Source organism: Rattus norvegicus, chromosome 5 (assembly GCF_021556685.1).
Source record: "Rattus norvegicus strain SHRSP/BbbUtx chromosome 5, alternate assembly SHRSP_T2T, whole genome shotgun sequence".
Lineage (NCBI taxonomy): Eukaryota > Metazoa > Chordata > Mammalia > Rodentia > Muridae > Rattus > Rattus norvegicus.
Window position 1 is genome coordinate 84,219,469 of NC_141538.1, and position 24,329 is coordinate 84,243,797.

A 24,329-nucleotide genomic window follows, 5' to 3' on the forward strand; every position below is an offset into this window, starting at 1 on the left:
ACAGGTCAAACGACTTTGGCCATCACTGTCACAATCTTGAAACTCAAGTTTCTCCATGGTGGAGGGAACATAGAACTTACTTTGTGAAGCAGTAGTAATGGTTCAAGAAGATGACACACAACATGCTTTTGGTCATGTTCCTTACACATCATAATTAGTGAGTATATTTGTTCCTAGGCACATATAACTGTGACTGGAATTAGAAAAGTCAAGCAATATTTTGAATAGGACACATGATAACAAGTTTTCCTAATTGCATTTTTCTAGTCTCTATTTGTATCTCTTTTGCATCCATCTATGGAGCAGCTGGAATCATAAATCCCTAGCTCAGACCCCATACTGTTCCTTGACAAGCCCCGTGCTTCAAATATCTAACCAGGGCCTGGTACAATGGATATTACAAGAATATATGTTGAATGAACAAATTCATATATCAGAGGAAACTTAGAGATGCTAATTTGGGCAATTGTTAATCTCTGAGACAGGACCAGTCAAAAAACTCAGACATCTCAACTACAATTATAGATACAGCATTAGTTTATGTATACATAAGGGTTTCTAGAAATCAGAACATTGGTCACTGTTTGAAAGAAAGGTGGGTAACTTAGTCTTTGTCTAGTACATTACTGAAACATGACTAATGATGAGTAGGTCTCCTCAGGTACTATGGAGTTCTTTGCTTGTAGAAATATGAAGGGTCTCTTGTTAAGATGCCTTACAAGTGATTCAGCGTGGTATGGAGTGGTAAAGGGGTTGATAATAGACTCTAGTAAGGAAATCTTCCTCTTGGCTCTACTTGTTACCATAGTGAAGGGTGAGAACTGAGCTACTTTGAAAGTTGAGGACTACAGGAACCATCTCATCTGTACGTCACCATTTCCTCAAAAACAACACTGTTCTGGTGTTTAATGAATGAGTGTAGAGAGGAGTTTCTCAAGTGATCAATATGAAAAACAAAACAACAACAAAAAAAATAAACAGAGACCTTTCTTGATGGCAGGAACATTGCCAAAATCTGGTACCTGATTTGAGCTGTGTTAAGTGTTGAGGGTGAATAAAATTGAAATCCACCCTCACCCAAGCTCTTCTTTCTTCTCTTTACCCCTTCCTTCCTTCTTCCTCCACTCATGCTCATTCACAGTATGTGACAAAGTGGACAATGACATATCTTTGTGACTGACAATAGTGAGAGAAAGACACACAGTTGAAGAGCACAGAAGGAAAACATGGCCCAATTCTAAGTGGATAATAAAGAGCATTCACTCTGATTATCTATAAAAACATACAGCTACACTTATTGAATGCTATACAAGTATGAAGTTTCTGTCTTTCAGACCTTCCTATTCTGAATGGGAAATACTTGTTATATCATTTTATACATGAGGAAACTCGAAGGAGAGGGGGTTTAGGGGATGATGGGAGGTATAGCCTGAGGCTACCCTGCTAACAAGGAACAGAGCTAGGCCTCAAACAGACCAGTCTGACTACAAACTACAGATGTTTTAACACTTAGTATGTTGCCAGTGGCTGTGTGCCAAGTCCTGCCAAGTTCATTATCTCTTTAGTTTTGTCTACAACTGTCAGAGGAAGAAGGGTTATCCCCACTCTAGATGAGTACTAAAACCAAAGTAGGTTTCCTCCAGAATTGCTGAGTTCCTTCACTGATAGCATGGTAGAGCCAGCACTTGATTTGTTGGACTGTTAAACCCTAAACAACAGCAACAACAACAACAACAACAACAACAACTACTACTACTACTACTACTACTACTACTACTACTACTACTACTACTACTACTACTTCTTCTCCTTCTTCTTCTCCTTCTTCTTCTTCTTCTTCTTCTTCTTCTTCTTCTTCTTCTTCTTCTTCTTCTTCTTCTTCTTCTTCCTCTTCCTTTTCCTCCTTCTCCTTCTTCTTTTTCTTCCTCCTTCTCCCCCTCTCCCTTTCTCTCTCTCTGGTGTGTGTGTGTGTGTGTGTGTGTGTGTGTGTGTGTGTGTGTGTACACACGCATGCATGCACGCAGGTGTGAGCACTCATTCACCTGTGCACACCTTATTAGATGTTCTGTTGCTGTGAAGAGACCCCAGGATCAAAGCAGCTCTTAACCCCTGGGAGCTCTGAGACTGAGCCACCAACCAAAAAGCATACAGGGGCTGTACAGAAGCCCTGGCACACATGTAGCTGAGGGCTGCTTTGTCCTGCCTCAGTGGGAAAGATGTGCCTAATCTTGCAGACTTAATGCTCCAGGGTGAGAGGATAGACAGGGGTACTCCATCTTCTCAGAGTCAAAGGGGAGAATGGATGGGTGAAGAGTCTTTGTAAGATGATCCAGGAGGGGGTCAGTGTTTGGGATTCAAATTAATTAATTAGTTAATTAGCTAATTCATTAAAAGGAAGGATTTAATTGCTTACATTTTCATAGATTTAGTCCTTTATCATCATGGAAGGAAGCATGGTACCATGCAGGCAGACTTGATGCTTCTCCGTAGGCAGCAGGCATAGAGAAAGACAATGAGCTGATCTAGAGCATTTGAAAATCAAAGCCCACCAAGAGTGATAGTTCCTTCAAAATGCCACACCTCCTAATCTTTGTCAAGTAGCATTACTACCTAATGGCCAAACATTCAAATCTGCGTACCTAGGTAGATTATTCTTATTCAAACCAGCACATTGTGTGCACATGTGCATATGTGTGTATATGTGATATGTGCATATGTTTTGTGGAGATATGTACAATCATGTGTAAGTGCACATGTGTGGGGGTGCCTGCAAATTCCAGAGGATAAGTCTTCCTTTTATTTTAGGTATTCTATTTTATGTATTGTCAGGTTTTGTGCTAAACCTGAAATTTACAATTTCATTTAGATGTCTGGATGGTGAAATCTAGGAATTTTTTCCACCTCAATCTAGCCTTTTCCCAGCATTGTGCTTAGACACATACTTCCACGCCAAGTTTTACATGGACGCATGGAATCCAAACTTCGATCTTCTTAGATGTGCATCAAGCACTTTATCGCTGAAATATTACCTCAGTCCCAAACTTTGACCTTTCTATTGTACAGACTGCTTTTAGGAAGAAAGTATTCGGAATGGAAGGTCAAGAGCAGAGGAAAATATGAGTGGGGTTTTGTTCGTTTTGTTTTGTTTTGATTTGATTTTGAGCACGTAGAGTATTTTGCCAGTCTGAATCTATCACATGCGCCCATGTATTTAGACTTCTGGGTTATAGATATATGTATCATTCTTAAATTTCTTCACACCTGGAATGTTTAAAGCAGTTCTCAAGTATGTGTTCATTCATCTCCTTTACCATTCCAAAGATACCTGGGAAATATATGAAGCATACAGGTTAAAAGTGTTGATCCTGGAAACACTTGAGGTGGAAGAATCCAGACTCAGAGAGCTTAAGTCATTTAAGGTTGTACCGTGTAGTGAAACTGGTAAGCTGAACCACATAGTTAGGAAACACTCAAAAGTGGTTCCTAACATGATAAGGCATCTGGGTTAGAGAGCAGATGCAGATGGCATTGTCTATACCAGCTCCACTGTTTGCTAAAAGTGACACTGTCTATATCATCTCCACTGCTTCCTGCCACCTAGCTTCTATCAGAATGCATACATGGCCAACATACAGGGATCCTCACCTGAGCAAGTGTGACTAAGGTTGATTGACCATGTAGCTAAGGTTACATTGGATGTTTTTGCTTCTCTGACACTGGGAGACCAAAATGCCCTTTGGTACCATCTCAGCCTTCTCTTAATGTCTAGTGGTTCTGAATCCTTCAGGTCATTTTGGGGGCCTCCCCTAAATAAACCTAGTGCAGGGACCATGGGTATACTTAACCCAAATCTGTCTGTTTTAATTACTCTCCATTGAACAGACGAAAGCTTTCCATAGGATTGCTCTCTCAAGCATTCTTCCGTGGTTTTGATCCTGGCGATTAAATCACAGAAAGCAAAGCATAACAAAACAAAAAGGGATCAGTGTTGACCTTTAGCTCTTAATTTTTTTTAGCATCCTAAAAGAAACTGTATTGTTGACCTAAATTTCTCTTTTCATTCCTCTGTTTGTATTCTCCTGTCAGATTCCCATAGATCAAGGCCCCAAAACTGCCTGTTCTACCCATGACCTTAAATTTCTCACAGTGGATCACTACGTTGGAGTATCTGAAGAATTACAATCCTAGAACTGTGAATCTAGGAAATGGGGTAGACCTTTAGGTCTATCTGTTGTGATCATCCCATTAGGAGAGGGAATGAAGAAGCTCAGAGTATAATTGCTTATCTAGTGGTGCATAGCAGAGCAGTATCAGAGGAGGCAGAAGAGCCTCTGCTGGCCGAAAGGGATTTCCATGCAGGAAAGCATCCTGAAATCCATTTTGTCTGTAAAGTCAGGTAGATGGGAGTCAGAATCGCATCTTTCCAAGACCTTAGCAGGGATCCTTGTGACATCATTTATGGTCTTCTTATTCAATCTCCATATCTGCTGAAGGCATGTTAATAAAGAGTTTACAGGGTCATGTAAGCCCTGAGGTATGTGTGTTTAACATAGAGATTGTTACATAGAGGTTTTCAAAAAGCTGATATTATCATCATTTATTTGCAACTGCTATTTTTTTATTACAAGCAGAAATCTCCTAGGTAGACTTTTTTTATCTTCCCCTCTGGATACACTCCAGTGGAGAAAAACAAAACAAAACAATATTAGCTGAATATGCAGTTGCATCATAAGCTAATTCTCCTCCCAAGGCTGTGGCAACTCAAGCCTTAATGTCATATTACATTGAGCATCCAGAGAACAGTATAGAAAAAGAGAGACAGAGTTGGGGTCTTTACCTACCCCAGCTATGAAAGAATGAAACTAGACACTGCAATACCTAACGTCTACCACTTCCTACTGCTTAGTTCTACTGATTTTGGCAAGGGAAATTCAATCTCTAAGGCTCAACTTTTTGCACTGGTAAATAGACAGCAGCTATGGTACAAGGCTAGTGTGAGTATCATAGCAGACAGCCTAACATGGAAACAGTTACCCATGTATGCAGAGCAAGCAAGGCGCTTCAGGGAAGTCAATTCAAACACAAACACATAGCTTGCCTTACAGCAGGGAAGATTTTTCTGTGTGTGGTGACTATGTCACCCAGCTTTGTCTCCTCCTAATAGACTATGCTCTGCTCAAAATAGAAATTGAGACATTATGTCATAGAAATAGGGAAGTATTTGTGAACTGAGCACAAGGCAGTAAGAGATGGACGGTAGTTTAGAGAAATTCTAGTGATTGTATTTGGAGAGTGTCCTGAATGATAATACAAGAGTCTACTGGGGCTTATCTGGTGTAGCTCAGAGTCTGTGTGACTGAAACAACATACATCTCTTTTCTTACAATCCTGGAGACTATGAGTTCAAAATTCAACTTGGACTTGGTTTATTTAATATCTCAGGCTTTTATTTGGTTGTTCTCTGTGTGTCTTTTTGCGTTGTTTGAACACATAAATGCCTGGAATGTCTCCTCTTATCCAGACACTGTAATTTGATCTTATGGTGACATTGCTGCTATATGATTACCTCTTTCAAGAACAACACCAAATACAGTCATATTCTAAACTTCTAGGTGATGTGAGTTCAACAGATACTTCTTAAAGGAGTCAGAAACATTCAGTTTATAACAAATAAATAGATGAGAGGCTATCAAATTATGACAGAAATCTGAAAAAAATGTAGACACTGGAAGCTAGGACAACCCTGGATCTGTAGAGAGGCTGGCAATGAAAGTCTTGAAATTGGAGGACAAGCTCAAGAAATCATACCAAACTCGAAGTCAACAGATGCCTGTGCAGATGTTAGGTCCCAGTAGAATGGGATAAGTGCAACAGATTGTTAGTAGTAAAGAACTGCTTTCTGATTCTAGTTTTAGGTCTAGGCAAAAGTATGTCACAAGGCTCAGCCTTCTGGCTTGCAGTTCAGCTCAGCTTGCTTGTGTTGGCAATGCAGAGCTTATAGAAGTATTCTTAGAGGAGGCCAGGCCTTAAGACAATCTACAATAAAATGCTTGGTGCTTGGCACTTGAAGTAGTAACATGATTACAAGCATGAGGATCCTACAAGTCCCAATTCAGCACTGTTGCCTTGGAATTCCTGCTCTTGAGCCTCAACACACTCTGAGGAGTGCAGAAGAATGACAATGTAGGAACTGGCAGCTTCGTGGGGAAGGTTAAGGAGACCATGTAAGCACTTGACATTTAGTCATTCCATAGTAAGAGTAACAAGCTTATGTGGAGAATAGAGAAATAGTGATGTATACCCCTAAAGTGGAAACTTTAATGTGATTCATAAAAAGTGCCCTGTATCTCAGAGCATTCTATCAAGTCAAGGCTATAGAGGACTTTATGCAGTTCTCCTGCCTTTAGGGTTTCCTGCTAAGTGTGAGCTTAAATGGAGAGGGATCATTGTAAAGGGGGAACAAGAGGCTGGTGAAACAGCTCAACAGGTAATGGCACTTGCTGCTCAAAGCTGACATCCTGAGTTTGATTCCTAAACCTGTATCAGGATGAAAAGAGAGACTCAACTCCACAAATTGTCCTCTGACTTCCACATGTGTACCATGACATATGTGCACTCCCACATTTTATGCAAAATAACATAGACACAAAGACCTGTCAAATATCTAGAAACATCTGAATGCCTTCGCATATAAAACGTGGCTGCACATAGACCAGGGCATAGTAGAATGGCAGTAGACTGGTACTCTGGTGGACAGTTCCTTAACAGAAAGTCCAAGGATGGGTCCTCTACTGTCACTGTGACTCATCCTCTCTCGCTCTAGGTAATGTTTACATTTGCCTCACTTGTCTGAAAAACGGGGCCCTTGAAGTCACTTTCATTGCCTGGCTCTGTAAGCTTATATTATTTAGCAGGTGTATGGTAATTATATGCAGATTATATGCAGAATTGTGTTTGGCCTTCTGCCTTGTCATACAGGGATATGTCCATTGAGACTATCCTCTAGTCCCACACAGATGGCTGCTTAAGACAGACTTTCTCTATTTAAAAAAAAACTATGTCTCTATCTCATTGAATAATTGTAAGAAAGGACAGTACAGAGGTATATGGGTACTCTTAAGCACCCCAGAGAATGCCAGGTTTGAGTCCTGTATGAAATGACACAGAAGAGAGAGAATCTAGGCATGAGAATTTAAGATTGAGAATGACATAAGGCATCCAGTTCAAACCAACACATACTTTTGAGCACTGTCTATGTACAAGGGACCATTCTAACAATGAACAAATGGGCTCTTAAAATTTAAGGGAGAATCATTTCATTTCAAACCCCAACCCCCACTGCCACGTATGAAAAGGGAAATGAGGCCCAGCATTATGACTTGTCCCACATAAGGGCACACCAAACAAAGTCTCTGAAGCTGAGGCTTGGCTCTGGGCTGATACAGTGCAGGAGTGCTTCCTGTCCAAGCTGCTGCAAGGTGACTCCAATAAAGTTATTTTTCAATATTAAATGATGCCTATCCCCACATCTGTGCCCCACCTCCGGGAAGCTTAGTGATTTCCTCTCACCAACTTATCCTCCAGGTAACTATTTCCATCTGCCCTTCTGCAGCCACTGCTTTTTTTCTTTCACATCTTTCTTCCTGGAGCTACTGAAAATCACTCTTTATCTTTCCCCTTTGCCTTCTGGGACAAGCCACCTCTTCCTCTATACCTCTGAATGGCAGCATCAGGTGATCTGAACCAGAGCTCCAGTCTCCAGGAAGGTTCTGAACTGGGGAAATCCTACAGATGTGTAAACACTTTACACTGATAACAAAACAGGCTTCTTTCCAAAAGCAACAGGAAAAAGCAGAAACCAAAAGCCTCTGGAAAAATAAAAGGAAAGAAAGGAGATAGGATGGTATCATGTTTCCTATAAGAAAGCCCTCCTTTATCATTTTATAAGATGGTGATGGTGGTGGTGGTGGTGGTGGTGGTGGTGGTGGTGGTGGTGGTGGTGGTGGTGGTGGTGATGGTGGTGGTGGTTGTGATGGTGATGATAGAGAAATTAAATGGAAAAGGGGGAGCCAATGAGCTAAGAAGTATGAGGGACAAAAATATGATGGCTTTAGCAGCCTCTGATCCCACTGACATGCTAAGTGGACACTAAAACAGGAGCTCTAGAGAAATTAACTCCAAATGTGAAGGCAGCTCTTTGCCCGTGGAAAGTCAGTGGAAAATAACTTAATATGTAGTCTCTTAATATTGTCTAAGGTGGTGGAAATATAGGATTTCTAAGTGGTTTTTGAGCCTTCACCCTGTACCTTCACCTATCAGGCAAGATAATTTCAAAATACCTCCTTTACAAAGGTGGCCCCTGTGTGTTTTGCTTCTACTTATTTCCTATACTTTCATTTCTAATTTACTCCCATTCTCTTCAACCTCTTGAAAACCAGCTCTTCTTTGGATAGCCTGTGTGTCAAGGATAGTATATCCATTATATCTCTTAAGTAGGACAACATATTTAAAGAGAGATACAGATGAGGGAAATATGGTCCACAGAGATGAAGTGATTTCATGCCAGACATATGGCCTGTAATTGCTGTCATCATGAGTCAAAACAGGTTAGCCTGTACCCCAAATTCTCCCCCTTCCTTAACGGTAGAAACATATTTGTCCTCTAGTTTTCCTTGTCCTTTAGCAACTGAGATATAAATTACTGCCTTCATTTTGTTTGCCTTTAAAGCCTCTTTCCTTTTTCATAATATTTTGAATTACATGCAGCCATGATTATTCATGGGACACATAATGGGTGCCCATTCAATGGACACATAAAGGGCAAGACAGTTTTCAGACATCACCCAATATGGTCACTACCCTCAACAGCCATCTAGTCTAGTAGAGAAGAGACAAGAAAATGGAGACAGGCTACTCCAGAATGAGAGATTTGATGCTGTTCTCTGAAAGCAAAATGAATTTAGTAGAGTGAATAATCCATATTCACAGAGATATCAGAGAGTGCCCCTTGAGAGATGTGATTTGTGCATTAGGAAGCCTAGGATAAAGAAAATCAGACATGGGTTGACTATGTGATGCAACACTTTATTCAAAGACCCAGAGGCACCTATTACACAGCCATTGTCACCCAGATGGTGGAAGTAGAATGACTGTTAGGAGACTCTGTGCATTGCTGGAAAATGTTGGGAGTGGGAAGAAAGAAGTGGGTGGGCTTAGATCTTCTGCCAAAATGCTCATCATGTCAGATGCTAACATAGGCATTTGTGTAGATGCTAAGGTCCCAGTGCCCACAAAGGAGAGAAGACTGTGTGGGCCTCCTCTATTGATTTTGTTGGACACCCTCCATATTCATTTGATGAGTATTAACAGCAGACGTACACTCAGAGTTACGGTGACCGCGCAATGATTCTCCAGGGAGAGTAGGGACTGTCCTTCCAAAATGAGCATATTTTATTCATTCTTGTCTCCTTTTCTTTCTCCTCTCTCCTGGCTTCATACATAATCTGACACTTAAAATACACATGTAATTAGAAATTACTCTTCATCATCCAGGAGCTTTGCCTGTGCCAAGGTACAGTGGGTACAGAAAGGTACAAGAAAGACAGGGGGGCGGGAGAATTGATGAGTACAAAGATAGTCAGATGCATGGAGAATCTGTTGAGCTGCTTATTGGAGTTTCTACCTGATTTCTAGATATGGGCATCAGTCTTTAAATGTCCTTAAAGAACAATTAAAACTTGTGATAACTACCTTGAACTTTCCTCGGCAAGTGATGAAACTCAAAGCTTTAATAGTATTAGCATTAGGGCTGTTATGCAACTTGCACACATGACAGTTAATTGCAAGGTCATATACCAACCAGCTGACCTCATATCCATCATTTCCTTTCCTTTAGTTTTCATGTTAATCATTATATAAATGAGAGATAACATCACAGATCTTTTAAGTGTTCAATACATATAAAGATCTTAGCATGATACCCTATCTGTTATACAGTATTAATAGAGTTTATACCTTACGACATTTAAAATGGCATCTATAAATGTGTAAATACACGTACACACACACACACACACACACACACACACATACACACACACACTACAAAGAGGGGAGTGTTAGATAAACATCAATTGGTCCTTGCACTTGGTTCTGTATAAACTTAAAAATGTCATCTATTCTCTGTGTCTCAGTGTCCTCACTACTGGTAAAGTCCAGGAAGTGGGAGGCAGTAATCTTCTGAAATCTTCCCAGTTCAGATATTAAGTGTCTTTCTTTCTTCCAGAACACGTGACAGGGATAGACAAGACTCATGGTTGAGACAGAAACACTGACTTTCGAGCCCTTGCCTCTTACTCTTCATGAGCAACCTTTTCCACTATTTCACCTTACAGATCATTCACTGACTGCTAATGGCAGTTGTATGCTTGAAGTTACGGCAATGGTCCAAGAGATAGTCTGTCTAAATGAACATCTTCCATCCCTTATTTCCCACTGTTTTCCTATCACCTTTCATAGCATCCTTTACTTACACTTCTAAATTGAAAGCATACTTTTTCATCCAGCATTTTTGTAAAACCAATAATTTGCAGGCTTTATTTTCATTTTTCAAAATTTTCTATAGGTGAAATGCCCATTCTTCTAACAGAAGCTTTCTTGCATGTTTCATAGTCAAAATAAAAAAGAGCAAAACCTCATGTATTCACTTGTCATGAGGTGACAAATCTAATTCTTTGCCCTCTTAGTTCCTCTAGCTCTTACCTTGCCCTAGGGGTGGTCCCAGAGGCTCCATTAGTAATAGCCAGGGTTTCAGAGAGCTTTATCAAAGCTATTCTAGGGTATCCAGATATGAATTTTATCAGAGAATAATAACTTACCTGCATCTACTTCCATGCTTTATTTACTCATCTTTTTCTTTTGGGGCCACATAGGGCTGTATGACAAATGTTCTTATACCTCGCGTGATCGAGGATGGGTCATGGGCATTCACACCATCAGTGATCAAGGCAACAGAGATCCACGCTACTTTTTCTCCTTGAAGACAGACCGGGCCAGGAAAGTAACCACCATTGATGCCCATCGCAGCTACCTCCCGGGTCAGTGGGTGCACCTAGCTGCTACCTACGATGGGCGACTGATGAAGCTCTATATGAATGGTGCCCAGGTGGCGACCTCAGCGGAGCAAGTAGGTGGCATATTCAGCCCACTGACCCAGAAGTGTAAAGTGCTTATGTTGGGGGGCAGTGCTCTGAATCACAACTTCCGGGGCCACATTGAACACTTCAGTCTATGGAAAGTAGCCAGAACCCAGCGAGAGATACTATCCGACATGGAAACGCGTGGCCTCCACACCCCTCTACCTCAGCTCCTCCTCCAGGAGAACTGGGACAATGTGAAGCGCACTTGGTCCCCTATGAAGGATGGCCACAGCCCCCAGGTGGAATTCAGCAATGCACATGGCTTCCTGTTGGACACTAATTTGGAGCCCCCTCTTTGCGGGCAGACACTGTGTGACAACACAGAGGTCATCTCCAGTTACAATCAGCTCCCAAGTTTTCGGCAGTCCAAGGTGGTGCGCTATCGTGTGGTCAACATCTATGATGATCACCATGAAAACCCTACAGTGAGCTGGCAGCAGATTGACTTTCAGCACCAACAGCTGGCTGAGGCCTTCCAGCACTACAACATCTCCTGGGAGTTGGACGTACTAGATATAAACAGTTCCTCTCTGCGTCACCGCCTCATCCTGGCCAACTGTGACATCAGCAAGATTGGGGATGAAAAATGCGACCCTGAATGTAACCATACACTGACTGGCCATGACGGTGGGGATTGCCGGCAGCTGCGCTACCCTGCATTCATGAAGAAGCAGCAGAATGGCGCATGTGACATGGACTGCAACTACGAAAGGTTTAATTTTGATGGTGGAGAGTGCTGTGACCCAGACATCACTGATGTCACTAAGACATGCTTTGATCCTGACTCTCCACACAGGTAAGGCTTTCCTGGACAGATGTCCAGTTGAGATCTCACTGTGATGTTCCTATTTGATAGATAAGATACCTAAGTTCCCTAGGGGTTTGTGGCATTTTCTAGTCTGTACAGCAGTCTTGTGAGCAACACAAGTTTATTTTTAAGGTTATCAAGGGGACCACATACATACATAGTCCTTTATGAGACTACTTTCTCAGTGCTTCCTATTGACTATGAAGAAGGCCTTAAAATCCTGTTCTCTCGGGGGGGTTGGGGATTTAGCTCAGTGGTAAAGCGCTTGCCTAGGAAGCACAAGGCCCTGGGTTCAGTCCCCAGCTCCGAAAAAAAAAAAGAACCAAAAAAAAAAAAATCCTGTTCTCTCAAAGAGGTCGGGGTTAAATTGGGGGCCATGCACTGAATGCAAATAGCTGTTGTACTGTACGTGGTAGTGTTTGCTAAATGTGCCATAACCAATTCAGTAGTTTCTGGCCATAGGCTACCATTTAAAGCTAACTCAGTTAAAAGTAAACAGGACTGTTTTTGTTTTTTAATTTTACTTATTGTTTTATACTTATACATTTGTACTTATTACTTTTACTTTGTAAATAAAACCAGAAGCACCGGATGTAATCTCAATTACTTAAGAGAGAGACAAAGGTGATTTTAATTTCAAGAACTTCCTGGGCAACAGAATGAGTTCAAGGCCAGCCTGGGAAAATTTATGAGACCTTATCTCAAAATAAAAGAAGGGTAGGCTTATAGCTCAGTGGTAGAGCATTTGCCTAGTGAGTATAAGACTCTGGATATGTTCAGTCTTTAGCAACACACACACACACACACACACACACACACACACACACACCCCACAAATGGATGCACATGAGGATAAAACTGTAAGAGGTAAAACTCAATTATTTCATTACCCAATTTGCCACATGGCGTTTGTGGCTTTTGTGCTGGACAAAATGATACAGAAATCTTGCACTGTCAGGCCTAGTTTGGTGGATGCTGAAATGAGTTGGTAGACCTTGGGTCACTCAGGACCTTGGATATGGATCCCAGATCTACTACTTACTCACTTTTTGATCCCATAAAGGCTCTTCCTGGATCTGTATGATGGATATGAGAATGTGATTACTTTTTAAGTTGCAGAAGTCAGAGAGAAGGCACAGGAAACTCCATTCTCTACACCAGTGGCCTGAACCTTAGTAGATCTCAATAAGTATATTTATCTAAGGAAAGGCAGAAGTAGTCAGGGAGGACCACATAAAGCACACACCTTATGACTTGAGTGTGTCATGGAGGGTTCTTTTGGGCAGGTGGAAATTCAGCAAGGTCTTCCAAAGCAGTGATAGTGGGAAACACAACTGAGGATCTCCAGATATCTATCATGGATAATAAATATGCACTGTTCTTAATATTCATGCTAAAACACAAACATTATCTTTCTGTTAGGTAAAGGTAGCTGTATGAGATGACAGATCTGATTATCATTTTCACTATCATAACCTTTTCCCTGTGTTTCTATCCCATGAAGACATTATAAACCTTAAATCTATACAACAATATTTACTTTTAACAACAGCAACAAAAATAATAGAAAGCATTGGAGAGATGGCTCAAAGGATAAGTGAAAACAGGATGACCTGAGTTCAAATCCCCAGCACCTATGTAGGTATCATGCACAGTCACTCATGAACACAGCCTTTGCCTTACAGGGCAGAGCAGACAAATTCTGGGAGCTCTCTAGCCAGCCACCTTAGAAAAATGGTAAACTTCAAGTTCAGTGGGAGATGCTTTGTCAAAAACAAGGTGGAGGATGATGACATGGAATACTAGATATTATCATCTATTTTATATTTGCACATGCACACACACAGAGGCATGCATGTACATACACACGTGCTTGTGTGTGTGTGTGTGTGTGTGTGTGTGTGTGTGTGTGTGTGTGTGTGTGTACAAAGAACAGGTATAATTTTGACATCAATCAAAGATTAGACTGGGTCAGGAACAGTGAATTTCTCTTTTATTATTCCTGAGGAGTAAGAAGGAAAGAGGTTTGCTGTTGAGGACCTTAGAGTCTGCCCCAGCTGCTGACTAAAACCAGCAGTCCCAGCATACAGCAGGGTAAGCTGCATTTCCCATGGCACTTTCAGTTTGCAGTGAGGGAAAGTGTCAACACCCACTTTCCTGTTTTTCTCAGGTTCATGGGGAACTTTTCCACTCTGTCCAATACACAGAACCCTGGACTTGCTGATGGCTTCAACACATTTGCAGACATATGCAGGTTTTCTGCTGATACTTCTCTTTCACTCAAAAGAGCAAGGGCCTCCCTTGCATAGACAAATACCTATGTTCAGAGAAATGGGGATTCTGGCAGGAGAATGTCCTGCCTGGCAGAAACTCAAAGAGCATTCATGGCAGCTCAGCCTGCTCATTCACAGAGGGCTCCTGGGCACTCACTTGTTATGCAAAGGAAGATGTAGGGTATGGCTAGTTGCTTCCAGGTCACTTCTGCTCACATTTGGTTCTCGGAAGAAATTGACAAAGAAGACAAGATGGGAGCTAGTATGTTCATCTGTGTGATGGAAAATAATGGGACTTTAGAGAATTCAACATGCATGATTCAGTAAAATCACTTGGCAAATGGAAAATCCGGGTTTTCTGTGACCAGTGTAGAGGGTTCTACTAAGCTTACATGAAAGAAATTCGTATGTTCGAAGGCAGAGTCAGTAGGAAGGAGAATGAGCACTGCTGAAAGTCATGCATACACCAATCCAATTAACTATCTCTGATTCCTGTGACAAATCATTACTCAGCATCTGCCCAGGGCCAAGAGGCAGGGACTCCAACCTTGTTTAACTTAAAGGAAACCCAGATTCTGAAAGACAGAGGGATACATTGCAAACATTATCCTGCTAAAGTGTGGAAGAGTTGAACTCAAACCTAGGCTTAGTAACTCTAAAGCCATTGAATGGGGACGATGTTTCAATTCAAGGAACAATTAGATAACATTAAAGGACTGGGGAGCTGCTGGGGTAGCTTTTACAAAGCTTTGGGAGAAGTTTGACGGTTGTGATGGAGTCAGAACTAAAGGTAACTGGCCTTTTCAGAGTCCCATGCTAGCGTACTGGGACCATGGGGACCCAGGTTCCAGATAACTCAAAATCAGCAGACAACACTGGCAGATTCCAAAGGCCTCCTCTTTTCTCATCACGAGACTGCATGCTCCAAATGTCTATGCACGGCCATGTGCCAGCAGTGTGACCACTCAAGCCAGGGGCTGTTTATTTGCTGCCTGGGAAAACTGTGTGCCCGGAGTGAGCCCCAACAGGCCCTGTGTCATCATGACTAAGCTGGGGTTATTGGGTTCTGGCTGAATCAGCTCTCCTGTGTGCAGAAAGAAACCTGTGGAAGGTTTCAGAGGAATACACACTTTGTGACTTTGAACAAATGAGAAGGTTGAGGGAGGAGCGGAAAAGAAAGAAAAGAGAGAAAGTATAAAGGGACATGAGGAAGGAGGCAACTGCAACATAAGTTATGAAAACCAGGCTGCTGTTGTTTAGGTGACTTTTAATGAAGTGCTAGGTTAAAACAAAATAAAACTCATTTAGGGCATTCTCTCTCTCTCTCTCTCTAGCTCTCGCTTTCGCGTTCACTCTGCTCTGCTCTGCTCTTGCCTTTTCTCTATCTGTCTAGCTCTATTTTCTCCATCAGTTCTTTTCATGTGTCTATTATTACTGCTTTTATATCTCTGGTTGTTTAAAAACTACTATTGCTCTTATTATTAAAATCACTATTATTTGTGTGTATGAATATGTGTATACCATGTGTGCATTTGATTACAGAAACTGCACGGTTATAAGCCATCCCCCATGGATGCTGAGAACTGGATTCGGATCATGTCTAACAGCAAGTGCTCTTAAGTGCTGAATCAATTTCCCTCCTCTCCATCTTTTAAAACTCTTACTATTTGTTTGAGGATTTCACATATGCATAGAATATATTTTGAACATATTCACTACTCAGTTCCCACTTAACCTCTCCCATATTCATGCCCCAACTCCATCCTAACTTCCTCCTCCTCCTTGTCTCTCTCCTCCTCTTCTTCCTCTCTCTCCCTCTCCCCCTTCCCTACACACACACACACACACACACACACACACACACACACACACACACACACACACACAAAGAGTGCAGAGTGCAGTCTTTGCTGGCCATGTACTCCTGGCTATCCTGCCCTTCATTATAATGTAGTTGACCTAATAAGGACTATACCCTTAAAGAAAATGTACTCTCCCATGCCCAAAGTTTAATCAGTTATTAATGGCTCATCAGTTAGGAGTGAGGTCTCGTGATCCCCATCCCCAGTCATGCATAGGCAGACAATCACAGCTGCTGTGAGTTCATGAGTGCACATGCAGTCCTATGATGTTTAGAACAGTTTCATTCTAGTCTTTCATGACTCCTGGGTGGTAAGAACTTGCTCTCCTTTTCTATGATGATATCTGAAACTTAGGGGGAGGGATGTGCTATTCACCCTTCATTGTCACTGAGCCTTCCACAGATAATTATTTGTACTTTGGCTAATTATGAATTTCTTTGTTAAATCCCTTCCTATGCTCAAAGAAACTTCTCTGATGAGTTCTTGAGCTATACAAACCTAAGGGTAGAGAGTTACAGATTTGGAGAATATTTTAATACTATGTCCTTTAGCAACATAGCAATAGTGAACTTATCCCTATGGTCTATGACCTCCACACACATGAGTTCTTAGCCAGGTCTACAGTATCAGTCTCGAATTGTGTCCCATAGGATAAGTTAGTTGCTCACATAACATCCATACATTCCCATGATTGTGTCTTGCTTTACTGGTAACTCACAGAGTTCACAACTAGGTAAGATAGTTGAAGACTTTCCCTTTATCAGCTACAATAACACTTTATGTAAAGTGGAAGCTAACTTTAAACCACCATTCTTACTTGATAACAAAAGGGAAGATTATTCTATATCTCATCTGATACTGGGATTTAAAATACAAGGAATTAGTGTAAGTAGGGGAAAGGAGGCAGATACCTGGAACGACCATGATTTCATCGAGCATCCAGGAATAACCATCCTAAGTCACAGTCAGGGTCCTGGAGTGAAACAGATGGGACATTCAAACAGAATGGTAAAGGAGAGTTGAAGGAGGAATGATGTTGAAGTGACAACTACTTACAATGCTATATACAGTATTTAAAAAAAAATACTAGCAACCTTCTCTCCACTTCATGGTCATCACACACAAAGAGACATTTTTACTTTTATTTAGTAGAGAGAAGATGAGTGGGCAGTTGTTGTAACTACAAATTGTGGCTGGATTGAAAGGCTTTCCAAGTCTGGCTGTGACTTTTATAAAAGGAAAGAAGTCTCCTGACCAGAAGCAAACTAGAGGAATCAATGTTACTTTTCTCTTCTGACTTACTCATGTAACATATAGAGGCCACTTCCCTGAGGTACAGAACAGCTGGTGGCATCTCAAAGAGCAGACAGGAATGTCCAGAGCAGAAAGAAAGCCAGACCATGCTGAAAGTAGACAGAGAGAGTCCGGGACAATTAAAAGGCCATCTATTCAAAGAGGGAATCAAAATAGTTGCTCTTTTTTTCTCACACAGAACTTTGTTACCTAGTATCACTTCCCTTCTTCCATTCCTATTCCTCATCCTCTCTCTCTCTCTCTCTCTCTCTCTCTCTCTCTCTCTCTCTCTCTCTCTCACTCATTTCTCTTTTCACTTCTGTTCCTCACTTTCTTTAACAGTATAGATATGCGACACATTCCATTATTCCCAATCAAACCCTGCCCCTGTGGCATCATCACCTCCTTGGTAAAACTCACCAGCAATTGCTCTACTGAGTTCACTACTACAAGGGAATACCCCACAATACCAATGTGGGGTCATTAATTCTCCAGGAGCATGGATAGCCTTTCTAAGTGAATAGTCAGGTAGAGATAGACACAAGTGAGCCTCGGTCATTCTTCCCAAGGCAGACATAAGCCAGGTAGGCAACTCAAGTTTTGCATTTTAGTTGTCTTCTTGGGAGACAAGTTTCTCAATTCTCTTCTTTGGAGCCCACAATCTCTCCACCCCACTCTACAAAATGATCACGTGAATTACACTAGCAGCCATGGACATCTATTCACATAAACTGAATGGGACAAAGGGACTATTCTGTCACTACTGGCTCATAGGGAAATGTTGCTTTGTTTTCGTGTGTGTGTGTGTGTGTGTGTGTGTGTGGTTTGTATTTAGGATATGTGAATATGTGTGCATGTTTGGTGGTGGTACTTATATGTGTGTGATGTGTATAGTGCATATGTGGTGTATATCTGAGGTGTGTATGTGTGGTAGTGGTGTGTGCTTGTGTGTGTGATTGTGGGACTAAAAACTGTGGCAGGAGTTCATTTCATATTCCCGTACCATTTCAGCTCCTCAAAATTCCTGCTAACAATTGTCCCAATGTCTTAGGAGCTGATGGCTCAAGACTTGAAAGTTCATATCCAGCATACTTATTTCCTACCCATATTTCGTTAAGTCTTTAATAGCCAGAAAACAGTGACAAATGCTTCAGGATTTCAAGACAAAATCTCTTGTCTTTCCAGGAGTTTGTATTTTGCCTTTTAATGGTCTGTTATTACAATCATCTCAGGGATGGACAAGAAGGCAGAGTACTCATTTTCAATTGAAGTATCAAGACTGTAAGTTCCCATAATATCTGAGAAAAGGAAGAACCACTGTGGTTTTGAGAACTTAGGGAAATCTTCATGATGTGGTAGGGACAAACAAGGTTCGCAGCATGGTCAGTCTTGGCAGTAACAGAAAAGACATTATGGGGAGAAGAAACAGGTTGTGCAGTACAGCAACTAAGGCTGAGATGGGAAGATAGAGGCAGAGAGCAAGAAAGGGATAGTTGGGACTCCATGCATGTGGATGTTCCAATTTGCTTCTCAGTTGAACATCTCAAAGAATCAGCATGATTAGGAAGAAATAAAAATCCAGGGGAAACACATTGTGTCCTTGGCTGGGAAGTTTCTTAGCTATGCAATCTTGGGCCAGTCTCTTAAACTCTGAGTCTCCATTTTCACATCTACTGAAAGAAATAATATTTGATGGCACACACCATATATTATTTTATGTGGCCATGGGGCTCATATAAAAGTAATATAACAGGGAGTCCTGGGAAGAGTTAACCAGTTTGCAGTTGAAAAGAGCATTGTTATGTTGGGCTTTCTTTTTAGTAACTTCGTTCATTCTTTTCCAGTAATCCTGTAAGAGAAATTACTTGGAATCTTATAATCAGAATATCAGGGTTTATTTAACGTGACTAATATTCATTACAGCAATAATAGGAGTCAGGACTGGTGTAGTGGAAAAAATATTCATGCTGGAGACTGACCAGGGTTTGAATCTTGGCTCCACTCTGCCCTAGCTGTCTGACCTTGGCTTATTGTTCAGTAAGAGTTGGTTTCTCATCCATTAAAATTAGGTGATAACAGCTATCCTGTGACATGTCAGAAAACATAAGTAAAATGACTACCATGGGACACTTGGTTTTGAGTCTGGCACATAGTAGGTACTGTAGGCGTTCATCCCATTTCTTCCATGCACACATAGACAGACTGCCTGCCTGTCAGCATTTATTTCACAGAGACTGCATTCCGACAGGCTCTTAACAAAGACTGGAGCAAACTGCAGTATACAAACTGAGAGCATTTAACCAGATTACTTTCATTCTTAAAATACTTTCTTTTAAGGACTGGCCACAGAACTGGTGCTGTTATGTAAAGACCACATCACTTATATCAAACTTATGCAGTTTGTACAGTAGTTTACTTGACAATTACCCCAAATGTCTAGCTGTATTAGAAGATATATTGCACCACAAACTACTACATGCAGTGCTGGCAATAGTCATGAAGAGGCACAAGCCAGTTTGGTGGATGTTACTAGATGTTTTTATCATGAATGCTTTAATGTTGAAACACAGTAAACCTGAGCACGCACATTGATGTGCCTCGTCTAATTTTCTCTAATGTAACCTTGAGTTTTCTTGAAGCTGAGGAAAGTTCAACTTCATTCGAAGTTTCCACCTGAGAGAATTCTGTGCCATTTTAGTCACTGAAAGGAGGATGAAAGGGAAACTGGAATTAACAAAGACTATCTAGGGTTCTGAAACATTAGGAGAGCAGGAAGCTCAAAGCAGTGAGCTGTATGAAACAGCAAGTTTGAGAGACCAAGCACATTTATAATATACTTTCACTAACCCAACTGATACCATTGTAGCCCTGTGTAGCTGCATCCTATGAGAAATCAGGATAGAAGGAACAATCTGCATTGCTGTTTAGATTTGATGAAGTGCCACCGTAGCATACGATTCACATTTTGGGGTAGCACCTGGCATGACATGAGCACTACAAATAACAATGAGTTTCCAGCTGTTGTTTGGGAATTTCCCTTCCCTAGGAAATCTTCTGATGTCTTTTCTCCATATTCTACGCTCACCTGCTTCTCAATTCTGAAACCTCTTACTAGACTTCCATGGCTAGAGTAAGGGTCAGAAATGTTTGAATCCATCACTGCCACCATTCGACTTTTAGCACCTCTGAGTTCCATATATTTTTTTAGATTTGTATCTTTAAATTCTAAGAGCCTTTTCCAGACTAAATGCTAATGTATTCCTCTTCTGGAGAGATAAGCAGCATAGCATGCCACACTAAGATTGTACAGTCTGAGGATCACTGGGTATTTGTGAAGTCAAGGAGCTAAAGGCCAGAAAGATACCCATCGTGGTCAGGACCAAACCTTGCAAGTTGCCTCCTGGTCACAGGCACCCCAGCATGGAGGAGCTTTCAGTAAGAGAGTATCTGAGAGACTCTGTCTTTCACTCCTTTCATAGGTTCAATGTGCATTCCCATGTACAGTTCTCTGGACAGATGGGAATACTAGATGCCCTTTTGAAGGCCTCACTAGGAGACTGTTGGGGATTTTCCATCTTAACTTTGGCAAACTCAGCACTCTCCCTTTCCTTTCTCAATCCACTGGTGACACTGACAGCCTATGACAGCCTCAGCACTTGGTCAAATTCCCTTCCAGTTAGGAAACATAGCCAATGAGGCTGTAAGGGAAGGTTGGACCTACAAACAATGTATTTCATTTTAGTGTGGGGAGGGGCACTTTCCCCATGAAATCGCAGCTCAGCGTCATCCTGCAAATCACCACTGGGCGTTTCCTACCACCTTTGAGGGAATCTCCACACCTCCTCTCTCACTTTCTGTAAACACCAAACTAGTGAACTAACATGTAAACACAGAAACCTTTTTCTCCTAGATTTGTTTGCCTAAGTAGCACAAGTTTGCCTGTCCCTGTTGAGGAGAACCTTCTGCTTTACTCTTTCGTCCTCTGCTTCTCTATCCTTCTCTTTTCTGTGCTCTAGGTAGTATTCGTGGTCTGGTGGTAAAACAGCAGGGAGAACACTGTCTCCATTTTAAGTTTCTGGTCTTTGTAATTCCAGCCTTTCATGAGTTCAGACAGTCAACTGCAGCCCTTAGCCTTGAGCTTGACTTCTGACTACTGAACTATTTTTTATGGCCATAGAGGGCAATGGTAACTGTAACACCATTAAGCACGACGTGTCTCTGCATCCTACACAGGGTGTAGGAGATGCACAAGGGAAGTCTTTTCCCAAGTGGATTCCTGGTAGAAAAACACAATTTACCTGCGATTTGGCCATACAAATAAAAGAAGGAAACTGGATTCTTCCAGTAATACAGTGGCCAGCATGAAGTCCAACACTTGTTCACTCTCATTTAAAATCCTTTGTGTGCAAAATGGGACAATTCAAGGTCTCTTCTTTGTTAGACCAAGACATTCTCAAACCAGGTTTTGCAATTCTGGTTCCTATGCACCAAAGCTGATTGGGAGAAGATGGATATACTGGTACAAATGAAAGATCTGATGCCTTAAAAAGGCGCAGGTGAAGTTGCACGTAGACACTGACATAACTAGAGACATAAAAGACAGTTTCTTCTTTCAGAGGGTTTCCCAGATTCTATGTCTAATTAGGGACAATGTGTCCAGCCCACGAGGAAAGGAAGCTATGATAGATGACAAGGTGAAAACCCTGTTATTGTCCCTTGGATCTTAGTGGTGACACCTGGGATCAATGCATGTTTTCTACTTCATTTTTCCTCAAGCTCTATGTATAGCATCCATTTTTCCAAAAGTCAACTTGAATTTAATGGTACTTTCAAAGAGCTTGACATCCAATGTCATTTTTCCAATATCCTTTCTCCAAAGTTGAACTTTGTGGTCACATGACCCTGTGGAAGACATCGCTGCTTTAGCCCCAGGAAAGACAAAATATGGAAAAGTTATTAGGTTTGTTAAAGGTCACCAACAGAGATCTACACCTACCGTTGTGATTGCATTATTCTCCCTTCAAATACATTTGTTATTTGCCTAAGATTATGTGTCTCATATGGAACCATGGTCCAGACTAAATTCCAGATGCTGTCTTATTGACAACTACTGGTGATGATGTAATTCTTGATTTATCCTTCCTAAACTCAGTGGTATTTAGTTAGCCTTCCCATCTGTTATAGGGCACACATGGCTAAAACTGGAGCCATAACACACAGAGTCTTAGGTACAACTTCTTGTACCTAAGATATCATGGCTACTACAACTCATGAAAAATGTTTTGTCTTTGTTTAATTGTTATTTCAATGAGAAAGACAAACCCCAGGACCATTTTAGAGCTATGCATACTTCTTTCAATGTGGTCAACTTTACTATTTATCAATTGTGGTTTGAGTTCTACAGGAAGGAAGTTAGATGGTGGGAAGAGAAAGCTGTGGATCTTAGAACTCCATAGTTTTGTTGTGAAAGCAATAGTTTGGCACAAATTGTCATATTGCTGTAATGGTACTTTTTTTTTTTTGGTTCTTTTTTTCGGAGCTGGGGACCGATGTAATGGTACTTTTTAAACATAATATTATGCTTTAAGGTATTATGTTTTCCTATGTAACCAGGGATACTTTAAATTTTATAGGCTGCTCTGAAAATTATTGAACTCTGAGCTCCTAGTACTATCAAAAAATATTGCCTAACTATAAGTAAAGACTAGAGAAAGAGAGGCTCATTTGTGTATGTGTGAGTGATTGTACTTATTGTGTACGGTGTTGAGCAATGACTACACAACATTGAACAGTACACAAAGCCAGGCATGAACATGCCATTGTTAACATTTACTATAAGTGAGTAGCTATGTGAGTAAATGCTGTTATAAAGAAGAGCTGGGTTCTGAGAAGGCACAGGATGGCTTCTAGACAGGGTGGAATCCTGAGGCATGAGTCCTGAGGCATGAGTCACATTAATCAAATATGTGTAGTGGAGCTGGATAACAACCAGGTGTCCTCTGCACTTGTCTTCTACCCAAGTCATTTCTAAAGCTGATATTCAAAGTTAAAAGAGAAAACTAGCAGCTATGTAGTTCTGAATAAGATGTATCCATTAGAAGACTAGAGTCTTTTATTCTGTGAAAATTCTTAGCATTCAGGTACCTTTCATGACATGAGAGACATTATTGTCAATTGCATGTCTTTCACCATATTTTAATGCCTTCTTTATCTTATGAAGATTATTAACCTCTACTTAATTGTTTGCATTTTTTAAATAATCCAAATTTCTGATCCACCTGCCCCTGCCAAATTTCTAATCAACCCTCTACTGCCTCCACCCACTAGACTCAATATGACACCTCCTCTAATCCAAATATTCACACCTTTCCCCTTGCACCTACCATGGGCTCATCATGACACCTATAAGTGAGAGGACCTATGAAAAGAGGACTTAATTCACCTAGCCATAGTATCTTCACATGTACACAGGAAAGAGTCTTAATTTGACATTACAAGTTTTGTAAAACTTCAAACGAATAGTATTTTTGAAAGTATATCAGCAGGGTTAGTAGATAGAAAACTCCCTAAGGTCATTAATAATCTCACTGTACTGTTTTTGTTGGTGTTATTGTCATCTACTTATTTTACTTCATTCATAAAACCTCTAGATTTTTACAGTATCAATCTTTTCTCTTTCCATATTTTTATCACCAGTATATGGTAGAATCTCAATGAATGCTGATAGTTGAAAGTTGAAATGAATGAATGAATGAATGAATGAATGAATGATGCATGGAGAAGAAGGAAGTTGGGACATAAAAAGGATGAAGGCAGACAGCAAGGAATGGATGGGAGAAAATGAGGAGTAAATGAAAGAATGTCTTGTTCAATAAATGAATGAAAGAATAATCAG

The 24,329-nt window shown here is 41.0% G+C and overlaps 1 protein-coding gene across 1 annotated transcript in view; it reads left to right on the forward strand.

Moving 5' to 3' along the window:
* The window catches only part of Pappa (pappalysin 1), a 230,363-nt gene that overhangs the window by 23,165 nt on the left and 182,869 nt on the right, over positions 1-24,329 (forward strand). Inside the window, 1 exon segment of the mRNA NM_001401319.1 lies at positions 10,932-11,994. Coding sequence (NP_001388248.1) covers positions 10,932-11,994 — 1,063 coding nt within the window.